Here is a 27,585-nt window from a genome sequence, read left to right as displayed (position 1 = left end):
TGTCTCTAAGATGTTCTGAAGCGGAGATAATAGGCTTTGTTTATTCCGTTGCTAGGGTACTAAGTTTGGTTGCTAGGGAGAAAATTGGCATCCCATAATGATCAACCTTCAAGCCACAAGTAGAACGGTCAAACCCCCGTGTCTCTAAGATGTTCTGAAGCGGAGATATAAGGCTTTGTTTATTCCGTTGCTAGGGTACTAAGTTTGGTTGCTAGGGAGAAAATTGGCATCCCATAATGATCAACCTTCAAGCCACAAGTGAAACGGTCCAACCCCCGTGTCTCTATGATGTTCTGAAGCGGAGATATAAGGCTTTGTTTATTCCGTTGCTAGGGTACTAAGTTTGGTTGCTAGGGAGAAAATTGGCATCCCATAATGATCACACTTAAAGCCACAAGTAAAACGGTCCAACCCCAGTGTCTCTACAATGTTCTGATGCTGAGATATAAGGCTTTGTTTATTCCGTTGCTAGGGTACTAAGTTTGGTTGCTAGGGAGGAAATTGGCATCCCATAATAATCAACCTTCAAGCCACAAGTAAAACGGTCCAACCCCCTTGTCTCTAAGATGTTCTGAAGCGGAGAAATAAGGCTTTGTTTATTCCGTTGCTAGGGTACTAAGTTTGGTTGCTAGGGAGAAAAATGGCATCCCATAATGATCAACTTTCAAGCCACAAGTAAAACGGTCCAACCCCCTTGTCTCTAAGATGTTCTGAAGCGGAGAAATAAGGCTTTGTTTATTCCGTTGCTAGGGTACTAAGTTTGGTTGCTAGGGAGGAAATTGGCATCCCATAATAATCAACCTTCAAGCCACAAGTAAAACGGTCCAACCCCCGTGTCTCTATGATGTTCTGAAGCGGAGATATAAGGCTTTGTTTATTCCGTTGCTAGGGTACTAAGTTTGGTTGCTAGGGAGAAAAATGGCATCCCATAATGATCAACCTTCAAGCCACAAGTAAAACGGTCCAACCCCCATGTCTCTACGACACTCTAAAGTGAAGATATTCCATCTGGGACACTTTTATTCCCTTATATGGGCATGTTTCCTGCCCCATTATAAGTCAATGGGGAAATTTGGGTGCCTCTTACACCCCAGGGGTACAGCTTACACCCCAATGTGATGTATGTTCTTACAGAGCCTGCCAGCCTCTTCAAATGTGGTAACCCACAAGTTTCTACAAATTTCTCGCTTGCAGCTATGACCCGTCAAAGTTTGTCGCAATGTTAAGTCAATGGAAAATTTGGGGTGTTTGAGCGCCCCGTTTAGGAATTCGGTAGGTCCCATCAGTTAGAAAAGTCATAGCAACAATCTACGTACCAGTCTTAAAAGTTTTGTAAAGTTTTGTGGGTGTAGCTTGAAAGCTCTAGGAGGAGTTACTGTGAGAAAAAGTTTGTACCAGAAGAATAATAATAATAATAATAATAATAATAAGCTTAGATACAACAACAGTATGTTGGCTTTGTCAAGCCAACATAACTACTGTAGACTAGAAAAAATGGACGCTGGAAACGATAATTCATGCATCGTTTACTTTGGGGTTTGTACCTTTTGCATATTGTTAGCATGTACTAATACACACTTACACACCAAAGGAAATGTAAAAACGTAAATCGGACAATAGTTGCTCATTAATCCCGCTCTCAAGCTATTCAGACATACTGGTTTGTTGGCAGATACAAGGCGCCGATTTTTCAGCAAAGTCCTCTAAAGGCCGAAGTATAGTCAATTGTTTATGCGTACACGAGGGTCTGCTCGCAGTGCGTGTAGCGACAAATGACCTTCTTGTCGCTTAGAGGTGCTTGTAGGGCTATTTGACGCGTGACTCCAAACAAGACGCTTCCACTCCAATACTGCATTTATCTCTTTTATTGGTCTCAGTTCTGATGCTCAAACACATTGTAACACACCAGTTTGTATATCCTTACATGTGGCTTGACACGGTCAAAAATTGTCTGCTTCCCTCATTCATTACACCTGGCTTCTCTTGCTCTCTGGTTACCTATATACCAAGTAAACACACACTCCACCCAGTGTCCCCCAGTGGAACTACAACAGACATTTAAATAGAGCATAATGGCTCTTACAGTGCGCATAATGCAATTTTTTATCATCAGAAGAGTGATGGCATACTGTATGTGCACAACCAGATTTTTTTAAACCCTGCATACATTGTAGGCATTGATTACGTATGTGCCTACAGGAGAATGTACTATGTACAGTAGCTTAGGAGATGCATTGCATTTTGTCGCAATGCGCATTCGTTGGACGTCTGTGTGCAAGGCTGTGTGTTCAACTATGCACGTATGCGTACCTTTTAAAGTAAAATTACTGAACTAAAACATACACTTTACACAATTTCTTGTTGCACTTAAATTAAGTTTACTTTTTAATAAAAACATTTTTACTTTTTTGAACTAATTAGAAGTTGCTATAAAAAATTGAGTTGTAATAACTTAAGCCCATTCAACTTTTATACCAACTCCTTACCAATCTAGAAAGTTGAAATTACTTTTTAATTCAAGTGGTTTAAACTTAAAATTTAAGTGCAACAATGACTTTTTTACAGTATAAGAGCATGATAAAAAAAATTAATTTACAAGAAAACATGTAAGACGCACTCTTCATTTTCTTCTCTAGTGTCGCTTGCTCAGTATTCATTTCCCTCCATGTTGTTTTCTTCTGTATTTCCTGCACTAAATCGAGCATGGAAGGTGTTTGTGTGTGTGTAATGTAATCTGCTGTATTTGAACCCTTTATAAGGTTTTGATTCTGATAAGCAAATGAATGGCTGCCCTGGTTTCCTGCATTGACCTCAGTGATATATAAACTTCTGATAGTTCGGAGCAAAGAGGGTGTAGTCGGTTTTACTGAGTTTAGGAATGTTTTGGGAACATTGCAACATGAATTTTACTCATTTTATGATGATGTCCTGTTTTAGGACAATATAAATCAGTGATTCTCAACCTTTTTCACTTTAAGACCCCCTCGTTGCCCAAATTAATATTTGAAGGCCCCCATTTTTTTTCAAAATAAAATTAACTAGACAGAAAAAAAATATATTGATTGTTGCTTGTTTAGCTTATTTTAATGGTTGTTTTGTCTTATTTTAAATCATTTTGATGCCCCCTTGAAAATCTGCTGAGGACCCCCTGTGGGCCCGGCCCCTGGTTGAGAAGCACATGCATAAACCATGAATTAAAATGTGAAGTGGTAAAATAGTACACGCATGTATTTAGTTGTTGTGGCATATAATGTGTTTTTCTTCAGTATAATGCCCTGATTAACCAGTTGTGACCCACCAGATTCTTCATCTGATCATGTCTTATGCGGAGACACATGTTGGGGGGTGGGAAAGCCCAGGTTACAATGTAGCCTGTGATCCAGTTTATGTACAACAGATGAGAATTTTGGCAGTTCTCCATTTTGAGAGCGATGAGCTCACATGTTTGGCCCAAGTCTTCATAGCTTTCTGGTCCTGCGTGAACTGTAACAACTGTGACAGTCCAAGTGCTCTGCGAATTGTGAATTTGTTGCTCTGTTTGCAGTCCTCAATTTGTTTTTTTTAGATCAGGTTTACAAAGATCAGAGTTCATAACCTTCATAATCTTTATCATTTCCGCAAACCTATCGAGACATACTTCCAATTGAAACAGAATTATCAGTGTGAAGATTGTCCTGTCCAGTGTTGGGGGTAACGCATTACAAGTAACGTGCATTACGTAATAATATTACTTTTCTGAAGTAACGAGTAAAGTAATGCATTACTTTATAAATTTACACATTAATATCTAAGTTACTTTTTTTTAAAGTAATGCGAGTTACTTTTCAGTTCAATTAATTTGATTTAAAAAAAAATAATGTACTGAATTATACTGAATGTAGTTACGCAGAATTAGGCACTTTATGTGTGCACGCCTGAGCACGAACAGTTTAACTCTTTCAGCGCCAGCGTTTTTTAAAAAAAGTTGCCAGCCAGCGCCAGCGTTTTTCATGATTTTCACCAAAGTTTAATGCCTTCCAGAAAATGTTCTTCTTTAAATATATAAACATACAATATACCAAATGAAAGAACAGACCCTCTGCTTTCAAACAAAAAAAACTGTTTCATCCTACCTTCATTGGTTCTTTTGTAATCAGCCTTTGAATATGGGTAGGTTTCTGCAAAAACACCACATTTTGAGCAAAAAGCAGAGATAATTCCATTTTTGTGACGGACTTTTCATAGAGATCCCATTCAGAGCGATCTTTAAAACAGACACGGACATGCAGCAGCTTGCCATAGGGCAATACTTCCGGGTTTAAAAAGTTGCGTAAGGGTAAACCTGGTGGATAATAGCGGTATTGCGGAAAGACGGAAAATCTCGTCATTGGCGGGGAAGCGTCAATGGCGGTGAAAGAGTTAAGTCAGAAACAAAGATGGCAGGCCAGAGCTTGACATTTTTGCGATGGAAATAATATGCAGAACTTCTCAGTCATAAAAAAATACCTGCAAGGCCTGAACAAGATCAATCCTCAGCCAAGTATGAAAAATAACGCAAAAGTAACGTAAGCAATACTTTCCTTGAAAAGTAACGCAATTAGTTACTTTTTTGGAGAGTAACTTAATATTGTAATGCATTAATTTTAAAAGTAACTTTCTCCAACACTGGTTCTGTCAATGTTTTGGACCATGAAAAGACAAAATTTAAATTTGCAAAAAGTGTCACTGGGGCGGTAGTAGGTACACTTTCAAAAAGTATACCTTTGTACCTAAACGGTTCATATTAAGCCTGGAGTATAGTTTGCATTTTTACGTGTAAGCTAACATAAGCGTACGGTCGAATGCACAGCCTTGCAAAGCATAGTTTAATTGACTTGTACACTACATGGACATTCAACGCATATGCATACGCTCTCCTGTGCTATACAATGTTCTCCTGCACGCATATGTGTGACCTACACGTATAAAGTACATGCAGTTACAAAAATCTGGAAGTGCATGCATGTACGTAGACCCTCGCGAATGCCTAAAAACTTTACTTCTAGCTTTAGTACCTCAAAGGTATATATTGGCACATCAAAAGTAAATCTTTATCTATATGGTACATTATCAGGACCCTTTAAAATGGTATCATCACAATGACAGCTTTTTTACTGTATTCCTGACAATGCATGCATTAACACTGTACATACCCAACAAAATACTACATAAAAATTCAAATGGGTCAGGTTTAGTTAACATGACTGTAAAATAAAGTGCTGTTGTAAGTTTGATAAAATTGTTTAAATCTATAGTTGGCAATGCCAATTTTAATGCTAATTTTAAATCCCAGTTTTTAAAGCCAGTGGTTAAGTTTTCTTACAATGGTATAAGAAGAAAGATGTGTGCAATTCTCGCGATATGATCAACATTATTAGGAGTATAACAGGAAAAGGGTTTTTAGGGCTGGTCATTGAATTGCTACATCAAGCCCTTAAGGATCATACCCCGAACTTTCATGTTAGGTCCATGTAATAACTGTAGATAAAAGCGTCTGCATGATGATAATCTGCTACATCCCTAAAACAGACCCAGACGTTAGAGTTAAAGCATCATCTATACCTGTTTAGATTACACAGATAAAACACAATATGGATGCAATCAGGTAATGAGATTATAAAGCTTCACAGCAGAGAAGATCTGGATCTGAGGAGGCTTTCTGGTGGCTTTGCGGTCTTTAGACGGGGAGTTTCCACAGTACTTGCTTATTTTCTCCGTCTAATGGAGAGATGCAGTGGTTATAAACTGATGAATGGTTTGTTAGGATAGGACAATATTTGGCCGAGAAACAACTATTCAAAAATCTGGAATCTTTTGGTGCAAAAAAATCTTTATATTGAGAAAAAGTCTTTAGCAACACATATTACAGAAGATAAATACATTTTTGATCATTTTGACCCATACAATGTGTTGTTGGCTATTGCTACAAATATACCCGTGCAATTTATGACTTACGGTTTTGTGGTCAGTACTCCTTAACATGCAATGAGAAGAATGAGAAGGTCTGGATGCTTTCCTATTAACATTTCACTTTTCTTAGGTATGTAGTGTATACGGTATCAATGATTTAAGACATATATGTTGACAGTGTGTTGACAGCATTCATGCATGATTTCACAGTCATCAGCATACAAAGGGTTTGAAGGAAGTTCATCTTCTAAATGTGAAGTTCTAGCCACAGGCCGGGTGGAGTAGATATTTACAGTGTGGTCTCTCCAACCACAGCATGACAGAGGGATTGGTTTCAGAAATACAGTGCTTATAAACACATGTTAGCAGTACTATTTACAGGACTGTGTGGAATTCAACGCCAGACACTTTTGAGCGGTATGACCTCAGCAGCATTAATGTATTTAAACCGTTTGCATGTACCTAAATTTACTTCTAGATATAACTTAGGATATATACTTCTGAAGTTCTGACAATGCTGGGTTTGATCATTTCTGACCCTGGACCACAAAACCAGTCATAAGTCACATGGGTATATTTGAAGAGTTTGGTTCCAAAACGCAATAAATCCATTTTGACTAATTTCTGTAAAAATAAATTCTATACCAAGAAAGTGACAAGATGAAAACCACTATTTTTTTGTTACAAACGTTCACATAGCATCTTTAGGTTATAATAACATTAAATTTAAATCCATAATTTGATTTTCAAAGATTTATTATAAAAACTGATTATTTCCACAAAATGCAAAAATAATGCTATAAATCTATTGAATCAATGTATAAATGTGCATTCATCTTTGCCATGTTATATTCATTTAGTTCAGTGGTTCTTAACGTTATTCCTGGAGGCCCACTGCCCTGCACATTTTGTATGTCTCTTTTGTCTGACAGACTCAGTTCAGTTCATGGAGATCCCTTCTAATGAGCTGATGATTTGAATCAGGTGTGTTAAATAAGGGAGACATACAAAATGTGCAGGGCAGTGGGCCTCCAGGAATAACGTTAAGAACCACTGATTTAGTTGACTAGTGGTATTCACTGATTAAACATTAATGGCGTTAATCAAAACACTTTGTCATATAAAAATTAAGAATTCCCTTTTTAATACTGACCTGATACAATACTGATTTTGGTGGTAACTCATTTTTTTTAATGGCGTTTATCGTGTTTTTGAACCAAACTCTTCACTTGTAGTAATAGCCAAAAATACATTGTATGGTCAAAATATCATTTTTCAATATTTTGATTTTTTGCACCCTCAGATTCCAGATTTTCAAATGTTGTACATTGTCCTATCCAAACAAACTTATTTATTCAACTCTCCCATGATGCATAAATCTCAGTTAAAAAAATTAAATTGACCCTTATAGCTGGTTTTGTGGTCCAGGGTCACATCTATAATCCATTTACATAATATTTTCCCTTAATATGGCAGTACCATGGTACATTATATGTTAGTTAATGTTTATTAGTAGATGCATGCTATCTTATACGTATAAAACAAATAAAATGCAGGTATAATGTCAGACAGAAGTGAGGTAGCAGTTTATCATGTGTAAACAGGTGTCATGTGTCAGGTCTGTGGTAAATCACCCTGGTAAATCTAACCATGAAGGGTCATTTAAAGGCTCTTTTCCTCAAGAGACTGTGTTTTTAATTGTACCATTTGGGTATATTTATTTCATTCATTATGGATCTAAACATGTGCTTGACGAGGAATGTACAAGACTTTTGATCACAGTTCATTATTGGGATCTTCTGTAAAACTTCAAAAGAGGCACATGCAAGATTATTGTGGTCTTTATCTAAATGGGTCTTATCTTGTTGCCTTTAAAGAAAATATTTTTAACATTTTCTAGTTGCTCTCCTAAAGGCCTTGGTTGGCCTTTTGTGTTTAAATGCAGTAAGCAGTGTATTTTTAGTAAATGCTGATGTAGAACGTTTATATGAACATGCAGTTGCTTCAGCAAAGTCAAGTCAAGACATGGGTCGGTTTTATGAAGCGTTAACTGAATTCCTCGTTTTGGCGGTCATTAAACTCAATCTCTTTATTAATGCACTTCACCGTAGAAATTTTTTTTTGTATTGAATTAAAGTTTTTTTTTTATTTATCCTTCATAATTAAGCTTGTAATGGATTGCACAAAGTAATTCAGACCAAGTGTGCTGTAATTTATAAACACTGCCTAATGATAAGCATCAGTCTTCAGCGTAAAGCAAGTTGGTTCATGCAGGCTACAGATAGTTTCTAGTCAAGCACCTATAAATCAAAACCCTAAGTTTATTCAATCTGACCAAACCACATCATAGATTTTGCTTCTTTCTTGTTTGCTAATACGTTGTTTATTACACCTATGTGCCATGAATGACATTTACAATGCAAAAAAAAATTTTCAAAAAAATTGTTCTTAGTATTTTTGTCTTGTTTTCAGTAAAAATATCTAAAAAATCATAAATTAAGATGCTTTTTCTTGATGAGCAAAACGACCCAAGAAAATAAGTCTAGTTTTTAGACCAAAAATATTAAATTTAAGTGATTTTGTGCATAAAACAAGCAAAAAAATCTGCCAATGGGGTAAGCAAAATACATTCAAACACTAAATTCAAGAAAACGTATCCCATTTGCTGATTTTTTTGCTTGTTTTATGCACAAAACCACTTAAATTTGATATTTTCGGTATAAAAACTAGACTTATTTTTTTGGGTCGTTTTGCTCATTAACAAAAAGCATCTTAATTTAAGAATTTTTTGATATTTTTACTGAAAACAAGACAAAAATACTAAGATTTTTTTTCTTGAAAATTATTTTTTTGCAGTGTAAATGTCATTCATGGCACATAGGTGTAATAAACAACGTATTAGCAAACAAGAAAGAAGCAAAATCTCTGATGTGGTTTGGTCAGATTTTACTGAAAACAAGAGAAAAATACTAAGATTTTTTTTGAAAATCATTTTTTGCAGTGTACATTTATGCATTTGACAGACACTTTTATCCAAAGTCACTTGCTTGACTTTAAGAAATGTTGGTGTATTTTAAAACCAGCTTTGGGTCAACAAAGGACAAACCCAGCCGTTGGGTTAAATTACCCCAAAAAAAATTACATTTGACCAAACAATGGATTAAAACCATCCAAAAAATGTTGACCCAACGCTGAGTTGAAAATACCCCAGCATTTTAGAGTGTATTTTAGCTTATACATTTGTGTGTTATGTGTATTTCCAAAAAAAATCACACAACAAAATTGTTGCAAATACCCACTGATCTACAGGAAAAACTGAACATCAACTTTTCCAGAAATAGTTTTGAATAAGCGGTGCTTTCCACCAAGGCAGTTGGTTGTTTATAACCTGCTGGCATTTAATCATGTTAAGCTTTGTGATTTTTCTCACGTCCATTGTCTCTCACATGACCTCTGTCCTGGGGTTTCAATTCAATTCAAGTTTCATCGTCGGTCTGCTTTATGAGCTGTGAAAAGGATAAACAAGATTTATATCAGGTGTCGATGACCCTCTGTTTGTGTGTGAACTACGCATAATCAATGAAGTTAATAAACCTAATGAGAGAAGTGTGTTAGTGTGATGTTTTATAGCTGGTGTGTCGTGTCTGTCGGCAGGTCGCAGGGAAACGCTACTCGATCTGGGACGACTTCCTGCTGCAGGGTCGACTCGGGGGTCCGGAGGAAATGACCTTGGAGGAACTGTTGAAACACATTAAGGTTTAAACACATACACATTAACACTCAGTCGCTCTATTGTTAATTCTCATGTCTTTAAGTGTTTGAATATTTCTTTTTTGTCCCTGGACCACAAAACCATTCATAAGTATGTGTGCAAAAGCCAGAAATACATTCTATGGGTCAAAATTATTGATTTTTTAATGCCAAAAATCATAAGGATATCAAGTAAAGATCATGCATTAAGATATTTTGTACATTTGTGTTGCTAAGGACTTCATCTGGACAACTTTTTTTCAATATTTAGATTTTTTGTATCTCAGCCAAATTGTCCTATCCTAACAAACCATACATCAATGAAAAGCTTTATTCAGCTTTTAGATAATGCATAAATCTTACTTATAAATAAATTGACCATTATGAGAGGTTTTGTGGTCCTTTTACTGTTTTCCTCACTGTTGAAAGCTGCTGTGGATAAAGGCGATTGCATGTAAATGTTTTTCTCCTTTCAGGAAAAGTATAACTTGACGATCACTGGTTTATACTATGGTCCTGCTGTGTTGTACAGTGACCTATCGGATCACAAGGATCGCCTTAAACTAAGGTGAAAATCTTTCAGTTTCTCATTTTAAAAGTTATATTCCAAAGCATCATTTATATCATTAACTTTAAATGCTATACTGTTAATCAACCTATTCTGACTATTTCTAAATATCAAATGTGATAATGTGTTCACACCTGTCGTTCGTACAGTACAGTACTTCCCCCTAAATGTCACATCGAGTCAAGTCAGTAAAAAAAATCAAGCTTAGATAGTTTTGGGTTCACTGCATGTACACAGTATAGTTCTTTTATGTGTTTATGTTTGGGATAATTGGATAATGAGGGGTTTCCTTAGAAATGGACACCCAACATCATTAACCCCCTCACCTCCTTCTGTGCATCTGTGCACCTAACACATCAACATTCTGTTGAGAGATCTCAAACTATTTGTGAGATCTTCCTTTTGGAACCAAAATTTGTCTCAGTGGACAATTTAAGGCAGAGCTAGCCAACTGGTGGCCCGCGGGCCAAATGCGGCCCTCCAATCATCTTTGTCTGATTTAAAATCAACGTGGTTATTTTTACCTTTCCACTGTACTTGACAAATGACAGCCGGTAAACCAGAAATTGTTGATTTTTTAAACTTGCACTTTTTTGTGCAATGTTCATAGTTGAACTATTAACATTTGGCTCTTGCAATTTTAAAATATTAAAAAAGTTTTTAGATATTAAAAGGCAAAATACTGGATACAAGAATTGTGCATCTTATTTGAAAATGCATGTTTTTTAATTTATAAACAAAAAGAAAAAAAAACATAAGTTATAACGTGTTTAATAATAATAATGCATGAAGAGTCTGGTTCCAAAACACGATAACTACGTTTTTAAATGAGACATTTTATAAGACGTTTTAGGTGTCAAATAAATTGGTTTCTCCAAAGTAAATATGTGAAGTTTTAGCTCAAAATATCATATACTGTGGTTAATTTATTATAACATGTTCAAATTCCCACTTTGTGGGTGCGATGTGAGCAAAAATATGCTGTTTCTGGTTGTGCCCTTTTAAATGCAAATGAGCTGATCTTTGCACTAAATGGCAGTGCCGTCATTGGAAAGTGCAGATTAAGGGGCGTATTATCCCCTTCTGACATCACAAGGGGAGCCAAATTTCAATCACCTATTTTTTCACATGCTTGCAGTGAATGGTTTACCAAAACTAAGTTACTGGGTTGATCTTTGTTACATTTTCTAGGTTGATAAAAGCACTGGGGACCCAATTATAAAAAGTCAGATTTTCAAGATATGTCCACTTGTGAATTTTTATCAAAACATGTTTATTTTTATGTTATCATGTTTTTATTGTGTTTTATTGTGCCACTTTATTGTGCTTTTCTTAAGTAATGGAGGCTTAAATCAAAACAAACCAACTGCAGTTTGATTGATAATAAGGGTGTCACGATTTTGATTTAAAATCAAAATCGATCAAAATTAAATCACAAACTCAAACTTCGAATTAAAAAACGCCCCCATGTCACGTTCGGTCGGCTTGCCAAGCGGGGGAAAAACCTCTCAGAGGTGCCTTTAAAAACATTGGTCCAGCGTTAACAAAAGAGATATCGAATCAAATCGTGACCTAAGAATCAAAATGTAATCTAATCGAGGATTTGGAGAATCATGACACCCCTAATTGATAATAATTGAAATACACTATCAAAAAACAATATTTTTGAAATTGAGTTATCTCATTTTGGAACCAACCTCTTCATATAAGTAAAATGTAAAAATAGGGGTAAAAGTTTTGCCCGCATCATATTTACAAATTTAAAATCTTGCCCCCGAAGAAAAGAAGTTGAAGACCCAATTTAAGAAAAGAAAATTCAAGTACCTAGTGACAAGTGTTGCTTTTTCAACTAAAGCCTGAATCAGCTCATTTGTTATCATTTTTACAAGTTCCTCTATTTTTATAGTGAAACAACAAATATCTAGCACCTTTTGGATTGTTAGTATAAAATCATTGAGTTGCCATGTTGCTTCTAAAACGCTTTCCAAAAAAGACACAAGAAACTGGAATTATTTATGTCTTGTGAGCTTATGCACATCGTGTTTGTTTATTGTTGTGACCTAGATGAGGATCAGATAACATTTTATGGCGAATCACTGTAGAAAACCAGTTCATTCCTAGGGGTTCACATACTTTTTCTTGCCACTGTATGTGCATAGTTTTGCACTTAGTGCAAGTATGCAAACTGGGAGTGTTGCATAAAGAAACATCTGCAATGAAATTGCTCAATGATTTTTTTCTGTACAGGCACACACATCACAAAAAATATTTTATTTCTATTTTTGCAGCATATCTGAATTGGTACGATCCGTAACCAAGGAGATTCCGGATCATCAGGAAATGTTGGAGATTGTTCCGTCATTTGCTGAAGATGAGGACTGTGTTGATGTCCCGCCCATCAGGTACATCATCAGATGATGTCAATCCTGCAGTACATTAGGGAACGTCACCAAATGACCAATAAATGTCTGTCTATTCACTGTGACTAATGTTTATTTTATAATGATATTTAATAATATACAAATATGAATGCAAATGTTGTTATTAAAATAATAAATGTATTGAGGTTGAGTCTTATTGGATCAAAAAAGTACACTTGTTAGATTATGTGCCCACTTTTAAGAAAGTTTGGACAATTTTACTTGAAAACAAGATTGATATGCTGTTTTGCAGGAAAACTGTTTAACCTAAACTTCACTACGATTTCTTTTTCCGTTATTCTATAAGTGAGGTAAAATGCAAGTTTTGTTCTTTTGTGATTTATTTTGAACACATTTGTATCTTCTGCAGCATCACCCCTTTGATTTTGTCATTCCTTCCCCCATCACTTTGTTATGCACCCATAACCCCCACTCCTCACCAAACTATTATCATGTATGAAATCAATGAAAGACAGAGCTAAAAACAGCTCAGTTGGGTTCAGTTTGATCTTATCTTGATTCATTGAATCACCAGGACACCTTTGAGTGTCTCACCTAATCACATTACATTATATTCACATTCTTACTGTTCAATTCTGGGCACAATTGTTAGTAGAGGATTTCATCTGTTTAAATCTCATATCATTGTTACGGCATCAGTAAAGACCAATTGTGAGAAACTGTCATGTCTGATTCACTTCATTGTCGTCCAGTTCTTCAAACCACATACTGTAGTTATAAAGGTCAAAATAATGATTTAGGAAGTTAAAACAGAAAAGGTATACAAATTGAGGTGCAAATTGACAGGAATGAAAACCAAATGAGATCACCTCAAACTACATCGTACATCAACACTTTGCATTACAAAAACGTTCATTTAAGATCAGAAATATTAACGATTTCTCTATTGATACTCAATAGACGTCCAACAAGCTTTGCTCCAAACAACCAGGAGAAAAAGTGCACTAAAATATATTTTAAGTACACTTAGTAAATATATTCTTATGCAAACTCAATATACAAAAAATGTTGCTTTACTACTTTTTAAAGGAAACTTCACTAGTTTGAGACCATTTATTTGAATACATTACAAATCAATTAAGTATTACTGGTATTTAGTATACTTTTTTTTAAGTACTACTGAAGTACAACGTTAGCTTCATTAGTGTAGTAGTTTATAACTTTTTTTTGCTAAATAATAGTGTTAATGTACTAAAAATGTACTTGGGTGATTCTCGCGAAATTAGACTTATGAGGTGTCATGAAACAATTTGATAAAAAAGTAAATGTAAAGTAAGAGTATCAAAATAAGAAGCATACAGTTACAAACATCTCTTCATGTACTATTTTGCACATGATTTGAAATGGCATCATACAAACCAATTTTTTGGTTTTTCCACATTTAAGGGAAAAATGTTCATTACCGCAACGTGTCCATGACTGGATTTGGGTTCTTTGACATGGAAATATTTATAATAAAAAAATCTAAAAAATAAAAAGCTTCAGTGCATGGTATACTATAAACATTTACAGTAAAGAAACATGTGGTGTTTGGTGATCATTGGTAAATGTAGAGACAGACAATAATAAGGAATATAAATGTGTCCAAGACAAATTTTCTCATCCTCCGCAACAATGTTCAATCATTGTTTAAGCCCTCAAGAAACTAACATTTTCAAAAAAATAAAAAAATAGTTGGAAGGGACATAATTGACTGTGACACTCAAGATGGCTAGCAGGTAAGCAGTTCTTATTTTTTCTCCAGATAAAAATTTACATTTTGTTTGTCACCTAGACAACTTTTTAGTTCTCATTACCGAAACATGAGTTTGTAAATGCATATATTTAATGTAATATCATGTTGCGGTAATGATAATTTTTGATAATAATAATCTACAAAATATAAATAATTCTATAGGAAATATATATTTTTTAATTCTCTAAAAAATAATGGTTATAGTAACTTCAGACCTTAATCTTAATCTTATGCTGGACACCTTCAAAGTCTGCATTTCGTGACAATCACCCACTTGCTGGTATTTAAGTATAGTTTTAGTACATTTAAGTATACTTTATTTTTACCTGGGCATGCGTTAATTTCTTGAAAGGTTGACCTTCAGTTGTTTTGGAGACTCAGAATGGTTTGCTTTTGGTGATCAGACATTGATCACTGGACTAAAATGTGTAGTATAAATTATTACGCTTTTTATATTTTTATTTTAATAATGTATGTAACAAGCTGTTGTAGAGATAAACAGCATATGTAAACTTGTACTCAAATCACCACAAAGGTGGAAGTATTTTAAACAATACAAAACCAGTTATTTCAGCTTATCCATTTATTGGAAGTTCACTTTAAAAAAAACATTTAAATAACATTTATTACAATATTTATTAACCTATAAAAGCATACTGTAGAAACTTAAGGCAGCAGTCTCCTATTATAGGAAATGATAAGCAATCGCAAGTGTTTTTAAATAAAACATCTCTTTAGATATATCCAATGATGTCATTGCAAATGATCGGCTGTCGACTTCCAGTCTTCATTAAAGCACTGAACTGGTAAAAGTCTGATCCAACTTTGTGTAAACTAGTGTGAGACTGGTGAAAGAAGGGTTTGGGAGGCTGAAATCCCACGGGACAAGACATCCGTTTAGAGCACGGCTCTATGGATTTCCCCCTCTCCTCGATTCCCTTTGACATGCCGGTTAGTTTCCTCCTCATGTTAACCAGAAAGTCCTTGGCTATTTTACGTCCAACGTTCGGTTTAAATTCAGCAGAATCTGGGCATTCTGGAAGGTCCATCCAGTTTTTAATAAGGTCCGCAAAACTGTTATCCCCGAGAACCAAAGGTTGTCTGTTACGCCCCCTTGTTAACAAAGACGTGGTCCAGTCCTCCTGCTCGCTGGCCTCAAACGAAGTCCAGCGTTCCAGGCAGGCGTCCGACGTCGATTTGGGTCGGATTCGATTGGTACGGACGCACGCAGACGACGACACGCGTACGTTCCTCGTCCGTCTCAACACTACGCCCTCATCCTGCCATGATGCTTCCGAATACCCAGAATCAAATTCCAGACTTTTCACGCTGCTGGGGGAACCCTGAGGAAGACGGCCAACGGCAGCTTCCTCATCCTCCTCTTCCTCTAACGGGCTGGCCAGGCAACAGGCCGAATCGTAGGTGCTGGCATTGCTGACGTCTGACATTCGCAGGCGGCTGAGGTTTTCTCGCTGTTGGGCCCTCTTTTGGCAGGCCCGAGCTGCGTATGTGCAATGTGATTGATCAGTGGGTTCTCGTATGTGCTTCAGATCCTGAAGAGATCTCATCATGTATCGCATCTGATCCCGAAGACAGTCGCCCGAGTTGCGAACACACAGCTGGAGAAAAACAGAAAACGTAAAGGTTAGGTTAAACTTAATTCTCCTGCATGCATTAAAAGTTGCACACATTGGATTTGTGCATGACTTGATTTCTTCCTAGCTCTTACAAAGGATGCATTTGTGACACAGCCTTTGTGTTGTATCCAGGAAATATAATCACCTTGGAAAGCAATTGGACCAAACAAGTCCTAAGCTGACCCGAGCTGTCCAGTCAGTTTAGACAAAAAGTATACAAACATGTGCATAGTTTAACTCTATACAGACCATCGCACACGGTCAGTGGGAAAGAAGCTAATACACAATCCGTGAGTCACAATCCATACACAATTCTCTCTCATGGGAAAACAGTCAAATATGATGTATGCCGATGCATCCGCACTGATTGTGGGAACAGGAAAATGAGTCGCTTCCTGGCTCCGATTCTGACCAACATCTACCACCTGAAGTTCATGTTTAAGGAATTGTTGTGGTCCAGAGGGGAAATAATTGACTATGTTAGACAATTTGGGCCATAGTTCACCACAAAAAAAATAAATAAAAAAAAACAAAAACAGTAGTAGTACCATGGTATTATCATGTCTAAAATACCATGATAGTACTGTGGTTTGTCAGTTTGTGTACTTCAATACACTTGCACATTGCACATAAAAAAGTGCTACACAAAAACGTGAATTAAATAAAAAACATTTTTATATAAAATATAACCAGAAGACTTTAGAAAATTAGCTTGCATGCATCCTTAAATTTTAAATAAAATCTATGCCCCACGACCTCGACTATAAGTGCATTACTTTTTTTAAGCAGGCAAACATTCCACAGCAATCACATCTCAATCTAAGCATAACCTATTAAATTGAAACCATCTATCCAGAATCCACACCTCAACAACCGAAAAGTCCCTGCCACCCCCCAACCCCACCCTCAAGTGATCTACTTTCCCTTCCAAAGCTGCTGGAATTTCGGAGGAATGCTTTATAAACAGAATCAAAACAATCCATGTGTACTGGCTCTTAACTGGAGGTGGACTGTAGCCCACATACGGGTTTTAGGCAATGCTACGGGACCAGTGAGCGCGCTGTGATGTTATAACAGCTGCGAGAACTTAACCATTTGGCTCTTAGCAGCATGTTAGTGTGTGTGCGTTTGATGATGTAGTGACTGCCAGAGGCCATGAAGAATGCACACTTTTGGGTGGCGGTTAACCTACACTGCTTTATAAACCTTACACGGCCTTTATAAAAGTTCATTTCACAGCACACAATACAGTTTAGGACATGCCTGAAGAAAACAGATTCTCAACATGTACACGTATTAACATTTATGCATTTTGCACGACATTGAAGGTGTTTAATGATAAACTAATAGTATTACTATTATATTATATTATAATTATATTATGTGTACAGATAAACATATATTTAGGATGCTTTAGGTCAGAATAGAAAATCAAGAGCTCACATCTCTTTCCTTACATGTTATTTATTTATTTTTGCCTAAATGCCATTGTTACTAAAACAACTGTTAATTAATATTACAGTTTTTAAAATATTATTACAGATGTGTTTAAACAAATGCACCATTTGTAACAATAACATTATTTATTTACACAGACTGTGTTTACTATGGTAAAGCGAATTGGCCATTTGGTGCTGCCACTATAAACAAAAACTCAAAACAGACCCCATGCTGTCAATCATAATATTATTCTTTTAGTAAAAACAAGTTAGTATAATTTTAAGAGATATATACAATCGTAGTATATAATACAGCGTATATAATATATTATATACAAACTACTGTAGCCTTTATATTATATTATATTATTCAATAGTTTGTAGTTGCATTGTATAATTTGCAATACAATAAGCAATAAGTTATACATTTTTCAACATTATTCTCATTTTCATCTGCAACTGTCTCACCTTTAATAAAAAAGCAAACAAAACACTTACCATGTTTAAGTTTTCGGTTGTTGAGTTACTTCAGTCTTGGTTTATTTTCTGTTTTTCCTATAAAATAGAGATGTTTAGTATAAACGCATGAGCAAACGTATATATTTACTTTATTGATATACTTCATGAGAGCTAATAACTTATGAGGCACTTACCCTATTGCGTTAAAATGTGTAAGATAAATAAAAAAATAATCCAAATGAATAATAAGCGCAGTTTTGGATGTCTCTTCCTTTTCTCCCATGCAGTGCGCGTCTGTAGCGCGTGCCGAGCGTTTTTAAGCGCGCCGTCAGTTTCCTGTCAGCACTCTCAACCAATCAGCGTTGAGCGTCATCCGGCCACCCAATAAGATAGCGAGAACTGAAACAGTTTCTCGAGGTTTATTTTACCTGAGAGCTGTTTACGGTTTTATTAACATGTAAAAATAAAAACTCCCCGCACAAAATATTCTTAAGTAAAATCTTAAGCTTTAAGTAAAAAAAAAATGAAACACGAGTGTAATTACAAAAAGACAAAGAAAAACACTATACAATTTTTATGTTATAAAACACTACAATGAATCTTTCACTATCGTACCGATATTACTTTTATTTATTACAATTAATATCCTTTTATTTTTGTTAAAAATTTAGTTATTTTAAAATGGGTATATTTTTCCCAGATTTTATTAACATTTAATAATAATTTAAACGTATATGACTAATATTTTTGTAATTATTATACAATGTCACGTGAACAACGTGGTTATATTATTAACATTAGCTTCCAGATGAAAAATAAACTCTCGAATTTGTTGACGTCACTTGTGTACTACGCACTGTGTTTCACTGACGCCATCATGTGGTGACGTGTAGCCAGAGCATGCTGTATAAATAAAGCTAAAATTATTGCATGTTTTAAAAAACTCATCTCTCAACAGATTTTATATATTTTTTATATATTTAAAGTATAAATATATACTAGACACAAGGGACATACAGAATGTATCTTATATATCAGTTTTTATTTCCAACCGAATCCTCCTGTATGGTATTTCGATATTAAACCAAAGATTGTAGTCTAAGTTTTATTCAGCTCTTAAAATGTGCCCGACACTTCATTTGATAGAATGAATAAAAACAGCCCTATAATCTACATACAGTGAAAACAAGGCACAGACAATCCACAAAATAAAGAGTTGATACAGCAACTGGAACAAGAAATGTGTGTATGGATATAAATATTTTACATGTTAAGACAGTGTCAAAGTCAAGCTTATAGAATCTCAAGACGTTTCAGTGGGTGAGAGAGTTACACTGTGGTTGGGAGCGAGCGAATCATTTTACATAGCTCGTCATGCAACAATACACAGTTTGAGCCTGGTGCTGACGTTTTACAAAAGTGAAGTTTCATTTGCCTCCTGTGCTCACATTAACTAAACATCGTACCACTGAGTTGAATAAAATAAGGACATCCATACAAGAAGTGACTATTTATAGCCAAGTCCTCACCCACCCAGATTTTTAACCTGTCAAAAACCAATACCAATATTAATAGAAACCCATCAGAATATAATCCTGACTCTAATTTCCACTTCATTTTTCTTTTTGGCAGAAAATAACTCCAAAATTAAATATTTACAAATCGAGAACCGATTTAAAATTAGGTTCAGGAAAGAAGGGTGATGTGCTGGAATTCAGGGATTTCGGGAATTCTGTGAAGTTTCTCTTAAAGTCCTTTATGACATTAAAAACATTGATTCATATAGGTAGGTTGAAGGCAGTCTAGCATTGTGTAGAATCCATGATCGGGTCCACCACGTAGTTTATGCCTTCCTGAGGAATAACCACAACATTAACAAAGTTAACAAAAAAATGTATACATTTATACAAAAATTTAAAACATTAGGGCCATTCCACCGAATCGGTGTCCCCAGGACATTATATGTATAAAAATGCAAGAAAACTAAGTTTAAAATACATTTCATTATTAAGCCAAGTGTCTTGCATGTTAATCTAACACCAAATTTGATGTACACCTTCAAATTAATATAACATTTTTTTGTCTAGAAGCCTAATTTTGGTATTGTTTTAAAGACGACACTAAAGTTTTTCACGGAAGTGTCTGGAGATGAAAATATTTTTTTTAAATAGCAGTTTACATTTATTTGTAATAAATAAAAAATGCAATATAGTATTTTTAATACATAAAATTATCAAAAAAACTGAGGTTTGTGTTGGTTTGCTGCATACTATTGTCACAAATGAATAAATTACAGTTACTGCATTATTGTTACTGCTAAAAGGTTTTGAAATATAATAACTACATTCTTAGACCTTTCCAACAATATATAGTTTGCTGTGACAGATTAACATTTACATGAAAAATATTGAAGTAAACTTTAACGGCTTAAAACATTAATACACAGAACAGCATTGTTCATCCATCCATGCTCTCGATCCTATACTTTACCTTTAAATATAAAGTATTAATTTTATAAAGATATCTTCATTTTTTGGCATTATTGTGTAGGTCTACATCCAATCTTCAAAAATATTTTAGATAATATTTTAGATATTTTAAAAGTATAAATTTGGTAAATAACTAGAATTTGCTCAGTTTTCACATATTTAATGCAGCTATATTTCATGTATTTGCTAAAAACTCAGTCCTGTTACGAAAATGCCTCCATCCTCTATTTAGAAACTATGTTAAAAAATAAACTAGTTACCTGAGATTGACCAATACTCATTTTGAAAAGTAAAATATGTGTGTTATTAGATTTAGTGGTAAAAAATATACTTCAATTTATATTTGTGAGTTATAACATACAAATGGCACCGATTCGAGGTAATGGCCCATGGTTGCTTAAGTTACTTAAAAATACATGAATGTCACTGCATTAAAGGTGCAGTGTGTAACTTTTAGGAGGATCTCTTGACAGAAATGCAATATAATATACATAACTTTTCAGTGAACTATTATCTTTAGTATCTCAATATTGTTTATATCTCTCAACCTTGTCGTCAGGGCCGCTGTCATTAAAAAAGGCCGCAGTCCTTCAGGTTGTTTTTGATGATGACATCTGTGACGGCGTCGAACACAAACTGCACGTTCTTTGTGTCAGTAGCACAGGTGAAGTGGGTGTAAATTTCTTTTGTGTCCTTCTTCTTGTTGAGATCTTCAAACTTGGTCTGAATGTAACTGGCAGCCTCGTCGTATTTGTTGGCTCCTACATAAATATTGCACGGAAATATATTAGATTTATTACGGACTAAATTTTAGTTAGCCAAAGTGAGTCAATTGTTTGGGACTGACCCGGGTATTCAGGGAAGCAGATGGTGAGAGGGCTATGTGTGATCTTCTCTTCAAACAGATCCTTCTTGTTGAGGAACAAGATAATGGAGGTCTCAGTGAACCATTTGTTGTTACAGATGGAGTCAAACAGTTTCATGCTCTCATGCATGCGATTCTGAAACAGACAAATAAGAAAATCTTGCATGGTGAACAACACAAGAGGGCGCTGTAAGCTCACAATTTACTCTTTAGGAAAGATATCACACGTGCTCAGACACCATGGACAAAAACCTGTCTGGCATGCATGAGCACTTTGGTTTAAAACATCGACCACAATGCCACAGTTCCACTTTAAATCCGAAATTGTGGTCAACAGGTGTTTTTTTAATGGTCAGTACCAATATTGATAAAGCAATGAGACTGTTATGAGACAGAAAATTGGTGAAACATTTCTTATGTATAATATTTATAAATGAACCCTTTAAAAGTAATTGAAAAATATTTATAAGACTTCAGATTTGGCACTGCATGGTACAGTTTAAAAAAGACTTTGATGTGTGTGACACAATGTAACATCACATTAAAAAGTGAATTATGATTGGTAATTTTACTGTCTGTCAGAGTTTGGCGTTGTCAGTCTTTTTATTAGACAAAACAATGCAAAAAAAAAAAAAATTCAAAATATTATCCGATACATCTGCATGCAATATATCAATATAACTCCAAGCGAACACATTTCAACCATCTGATCTTCACGAATATTCCTAACACGTGTGTTTTCTGAAGAAAAATAGTCTGGGTGATTATGGACAGGACAAAACTGACACTCACCATCTCCTCATCTTCTGCTAACACCAGGTCATATGCACTTAAAGCCACACAAAAGATTATAGCTGTGACTCCCTCGAAACAATGGATCCATTTCTTCCTTTCTGATCTCTGACCTCCCACATCAAACATCCTAAAGAGAGAGAGGGATATCCGAATTAAAACCACATCGACATGGCCATAACTAGATTTATACATTTTCTTAAATTAAAAGTGCTAGCGCTGTGTGTTCGCTACGGTGTTCAGACTGATCTGACATACGTTACATAAAGCATTCTTTATTAACACAATCATATTTATCATATCGTTGCTTTATCTCCTGTTGATGTGTTTATTACTTTGATGTCATTCTGCAATTTCAGAGCAAATTGTTGCTATGGTGACAGGAAGTTGAAAACCGGTTTGTGGTTTGTTTTCCCACTGTCATTTTGCCTATGTATTACTAATAATGTTGTATAACACAATGATGAGCAAGTGATGTGAAGCAAATGTTAAGATTGAAAGGAGGCTGGTGAATATTCACAATTATTTAGCCGGCAACATTTAGGCTGCGACGGAAAGCTTAGGCACCTGATGACTTCGGCGACATGAAGGCGGCTCTGGGAAATGCATTTGGACAGCTTTCATATGCAGCGTGTTTGAAATATAAACAGGTCGCGCCTTTGTGTTAACCCTTAATCAGTGTTTGGGGACCCCACTGGATTTTTTAAAAGTGTTACCTTCATCTCAGGGGAATGAAACTCTGTGACTTTTACTAAATAATCTATTTAAACATGCACAAAAAAACGGGCTTGATTTAGTTCTTCTATAGGTGTGTACATTTGTTTTACCGTTTATAGTGTTTGGGGTCTGATACACCCCAAACTTTTAAAGAGTGAAATATACATTTTTTTATATGGGAAACTATCAACTATACATTTATGCTGTGTTTTTGTGAAAATTTGGAAGTTTTTTACATATTTACCGCACAATTGCTTAACTAGGCCATTAATTGGCTCATGAAAAATTATTTTTTTAAAGAAATAATCACTTAAATGTTTTTAATCTTACTTAAATTTAAATTGTTTTTGGACATTGCTCTATATGTTACCGTGGGTTCAAACCAGCCGCGTTTGATTAGTCAAATTTACGTGTACCGTGCCTAGTTTTCCGCTTGAACAGTTTGAGTTTACTCGCTTCATTCGCGCGTGAAAGCCTAGTGAAATTGTAGTCATCGAGACATTCACACGGAAATTCGCATCAAGGGAGGGGCTCTTCTAGAGCAAGATCGTGATTGGTTAATGTGGCGAGTTTTTCCACCAAAGTTCAACTTTTTCAACTCGCCCGTTTGCCGCGGCCAAGCTAGACGCACGAATGAGCAAAAGCGCGCCTACCGCCCAACGCTAAACGCCTCATTCGTGCCGCGAGACCTCCAGATGCACGTCAACACGTTTTCACATTGACTTATCATTGAAATCACTCCCGCTTGACGCCTCTACCGCGGCTGGTGTGAACGCAGCATGAGGGATAGAATAGTGACATCTGGTTTGTGGAAAAACTTAAGAAATTATAATTAAAGAAAGAAAGTGCAATGACCACATATATCCAATAGAGGTCCATAGGATCAACGTTATTTAAGTAACACCACGCTGATCTTTATTTTTCCAGTGGAAACGCAACGCATCCGTCACAAAATAAGCTCAAAACATCCAATGTTTCTCTCACAAACATATTCACTGCAGAAAATGACTTTCATACTTATGTTTTTATCTTGGTTTCAGTACAAATATCTAAAAATTCTTACATCAAAATGAATTTTCTTCATGAGCAAAATGCAACCCATCCTCATGCCCGTGGCGTCAATATTTGACGCACTTGACCATGCGTCAATATGTTACGCGGAGGGTATACCTTTCGCGTCATTTTTTGACGAACTGGGGACTTCAATACTATTACGTCCGTTGCATTCTCTTTCCTATTTTCTTACCATTTTCGCGTCGGTTTAGGGTTAGATTTACATAATGACATCCCTACCCAAACCTAACTCTAACCCCAACGCCAGGTGACAACTGTGTCTAACCCCAACGCCAGGTGACAACTGTTTAAACTGTTTAATTTCGCGTACACTGTTTAATATGCGTAATCTAACCCTAAACCGACGCGAAAATGGTAAGAAAATAGGAAAGAGAATGCAACGGACGTAATAGTATTGAAGTCCCCAGTTCGTCAAAAAATGACGCGAAAGGTATACCCTCCGCGTAACATATTGACGCATGGTCAAGTGCGTCAAATATTGACGCCATGGGCATGAGGATGTGTAGGCAAAATGATGTTTAGTTTTTAGACAAAAAATATCAAATCAAAGTATATTTGTGCTTAAAACAAGCAAAAAAATTAACTTCGTTAGACTTCAATGCAGCCTGCCCATCAAAACAAAGCATTTCTCAAGCCAGCCGTAAATTAGCCTATTACTTATTGCTTTTGATGTTTTTAAGTCCAAATCGCACAAACCTCATAAGTAGACCCTTAAACAACAGTATAAAACAATAAAAACACCTGATTCCCCGCACCTTTAACAAATCACCCGGACACAGCTTTAATTATAGTTCCTTCCTTCAACCTGAGACGATAGATGTGTTATTTATAGTTCATAGATTTTTCTCATTGATTCGCCCATGATGAATATTCAAAGGCTCTTATAGACAAAGCACAAAACGTCTCTCACTTGAAGTGCAGATCTTTAAAAGTGAAATGCGTCTCCACAATCCCAGTCGTCTTTACTCTTGTCCTCAGAACATCCTGCTGGGTGGGAACGTAGTCGGGGCGTGCTATCCGGTCCATATCATTCAGATAACTACAAAAACACAAACACACAGAATTAGATATCACATAATGCATCAAATAAAGCAGTTTAGTCGTTCAAATTAATACAATTTTGACCAGAAAATAGTGTGAACAAGCTGTGTGTATTTATTTATCTCCTGCTGGTTTGTGTTTATCATACTGTCTTTGCTGATTTGTGTGATTTGTCCCCTGGTAAGGTTGCTTTGACTCATGTTTGCAATGAAAAACAAATGCAGGACATTTACATTACATATACATTTTATTTATACAATGTTACATTTTCAGTATTTATATGTATCGACTTGTTTGTCTATACAAGATCAGACTAAATGCTAAAATGTATTATATTGTTTATTAATTTATAATTGTATTTCACTAACCCGATGCAGTAATCGTTTTGTTTATCATGCGGCTTTACATTTTGTGTATGGTGCAGATTCACATACTCATCATTGTATATTATATGAATCTTTTGCATGATCGTCTTTACATTTTAGGAGGAATGTTTATATGCATACATTTATTGCTAAGGCACTTTTAAACAAATTACCTCTTTTAACTCTGTACACAAATTCGCACATACTACTCGCCTCGCCTACTGCTTTTTGCGATAGTTTTATATTTATCTGTTTCTTGGAAAATGTATTTGTGCCAACTCAAAAATTAATGTCCAGACAGCGGTAATCAGATCTACTTAGAATAACAATAAAGAAAAACTTTAAATGTTGGACACATTACTGTAATGGGATGTTTGGGTGGGGGGTGCATGGAGGGTGGTCAATGCTAAAAATACTAATGATACTAAATAATAATAGTTTCTTTATGCAATTATAATTTAAGCAATTGCATTCGATTTTTATACATCATATATAGCCATAAGCATGGAGCAACTTGAATTATGCAGAAATGTTGCCATGTTGACGTTATGAATCAAATCTTCACCTCTGTTCCCTGTGGCATTCATGCATATAAATTATCTCAGATATTACTAATAAAAAAACTTCAACACAATAAATACTTTTTTTTTCAGTACAAATTGATTCAGTGGAACAATCTGCTATATCTGCTGCCATAAGAAAAGTTACATAGGTCCATAACCACCTTAAAGACCCGCTAAAGTGATCTATTTGATGTGTTGATATAATTTCCACTAAAACAGAAGGTTGGGATGGACATAATGAATTGCTCCTCCCCTTCTTCTTAAATGGCCAATAGGGTGATTCTCGCGAAATAGACTTATGAGGTGACATGAAACATTTTGATAAAAAATATAAGAAGCATACAGTAACAAACATCTCTTCATGTACTATTTTGCACATGATTTCACATGACATCATACAAACCAATATTGTTGTTTTTTCTACATTTAAGGGGAACATTTTCATTACCGCAATGTGTCCATGACTGGATTTGGGTTCTTTGACATGGAAATATTTATAATTAAAAAATCTAAAAAATAAAAAGCTTTAGTGCATGTTATACTATAAACATATACAGTAAAGAAACATGTTTGGTGATCATTGGTAAATGTAGAGACAATAATAAGGAATATAAATGTTTTCTCATCCTCCACAACAATTTTCAAACATTGTTTAAGCCCTCAAGGAACTAATATTTTCCAAAAACAAATTGTTGGAAGGGACATAATTGACTGTGACACTCAAGATGGCTACCAGGTAAGCAGTGCTTATTTTTTCTCCAGATAAAAATTTAAATTTTGTTTGTCATAGTACCTACACAACTTTTGAGTTCTCATTACCGAAACATGAGTTTGTAAATGCATATATTTAATGTAATATCATGTTGTGGTAATGATAATTTTTGATAATGATAATCTAAAAAATGTAAATAATTCTATAGGAAATATTTTCAAATCCTCTAAAAATAATGGTTATAGTAAGTTCAGACCTTAATTCTATATGTGCAAAAAAAGGCTTTTTAAAAAATCTGATCCTGGACACTTTCTATGTCTGGATTTTGTGAGAATCACCCAATAGTGTTTAGTTCACAGCCTGGAATCTGATGAGAAGCAGAAGTTTATAATGATGCCATAAAAATCATTGCTTACATATCTGTATATCTAAATGTGAATTTTGTTCATGTTTTGGTGAACACTAGTTTACAGATATCCTTAAGGCAAAAATATTCTTAAAAACCAAAAAACTTTTTTGATTTCATGGGGACTTTAAATTTCTTGTTGAAATGACGTCTGGTTCTCAGATCATGAATGAATACTGAACAATCTGACTAATCCATGATTTCAGTTACTTATAATTACATTCAGAAATAAGAAACAAAAACCAGTGACTCAGTATCTCAGTTTCACTGCATTATTCCCTTCACGGACTAAGAGCTCATTTCCCCCTCAGCGCTGGATTTAAATGGACGACTCTTCGAAAGGTTTCAGGAAGAACATCATGTGATGGGTACAAGGCCATTGGCTGTTCAGCTGTATAGCCTGAGGTTTAAGAAGGACCACATCTGCTATAAATACTGCAATATACTCTGATAGCAGACGTATCAAGAAAAAAAAGATCAACCTTCTTTAATCTCCTCCATAAGACGTACAAGACTGAAAGCGAATGTTATTGCTGAAGTGCTCTGTAGACAGCAGCTCTCATGTAAGATGCCGTATAGATCATGAGACAAAATAATGTTTATT

At 35.3% G+C, this 27,585-nt stretch overlaps 4 protein-coding genes across 4 annotated transcripts in view; 2 read left to right on the top strand and 2 right to left on the bottom strand.

The window, feature by feature from the left end:
* The window catches only part of uba7 (ubiquitin-like modifier activating enzyme 7), a 52,900-nt gene extending 39,533 nt beyond the window's left edge, over positions 1-13,367 (top strand). Inside the window, exons 23-25 of the mRNA XM_065279561.2 lie at positions 9,583-9,684; positions 10,155-10,246; positions 12,535-13,367. Coding sequence (XP_065135633.2) covers positions 9,583-9,684; positions 10,155-10,246; positions 12,535-12,664 — 324 coding nt within the window. The 3' untranslated portion in view covers positions 12,665-13,367. The remainder of the gene's footprint in view (positions 1-9,582; positions 9,685-10,154; positions 10,247-12,534) is intronic.
* LOC141282386 (uncharacterized) overlaps positions 1-27,585 on the top strand; it is a 219,013-nt gene that overhangs the window by 172,997 nt on the left and 18,431 nt on the right. The window lies entirely within an intron of this gene.
* inka1b (inka box actin regulator 1b) lies at positions 14,992-18,250 on the bottom strand. The gene is made up of 3 exons (XM_065279560.2): positions 18,152-18,250; positions 17,997-18,053; positions 14,992-16,041 (listed from the first exon to the last, which is right to left on the bottom strand). The coding sequence occupies exons 2-3, from the start codon at positions 17,997-17,999 to the stop codon at positions 15,157-15,159; spliced, it is 888 nt and encodes a 295-aa protein (XP_065135632.1). The 5' UTR covers positions 18,000-18,053; positions 18,152-18,250; the 3' UTR covers positions 14,992-15,156.
* gnai2b (guanine nucleotide binding protein (G protein), alpha inhibiting activity polypeptide 2b) overlaps positions 18,981-27,585 on the bottom strand; it is a 47,824-nt gene continuing 39,219 nt past the window's right edge. Inside the window, exons 5-9 of the mRNA XM_065279571.2 lie at positions 24,805-24,933; positions 22,104-22,233; positions 21,294-21,447; positions 20,995-21,207; positions 18,981-19,810 (exon numbers count right to left, since the gene is read on the bottom strand). Of these exons, the coding sequence (XP_065135643.1) occupies positions 21,017-21,207; positions 21,294-21,447; positions 22,104-22,233; positions 24,805-24,933 (604 nt within the window). The 3' untranslated portion in view covers positions 18,981-19,810; positions 20,995-21,016. The remainder of the gene's footprint in view (positions 19,811-20,994; positions 21,208-21,293; positions 21,448-22,103; positions 22,234-24,804; positions 24,934-27,585) is intronic.

This window comes from Paramisgurnus dabryanus, chromosome 7, assembly GCF_030506205.2.
Source record: "Paramisgurnus dabryanus chromosome 7, PD_genome_1.1, whole genome shotgun sequence".
Classification (NCBI taxonomy): domain Eukaryota; kingdom Metazoa; phylum Chordata; class Actinopteri; order Cypriniformes; family Cobitidae; genus Paramisgurnus; species Paramisgurnus dabryanus.
This window is presented reverse-complemented; position numbering and strand designations above follow the sequence as displayed.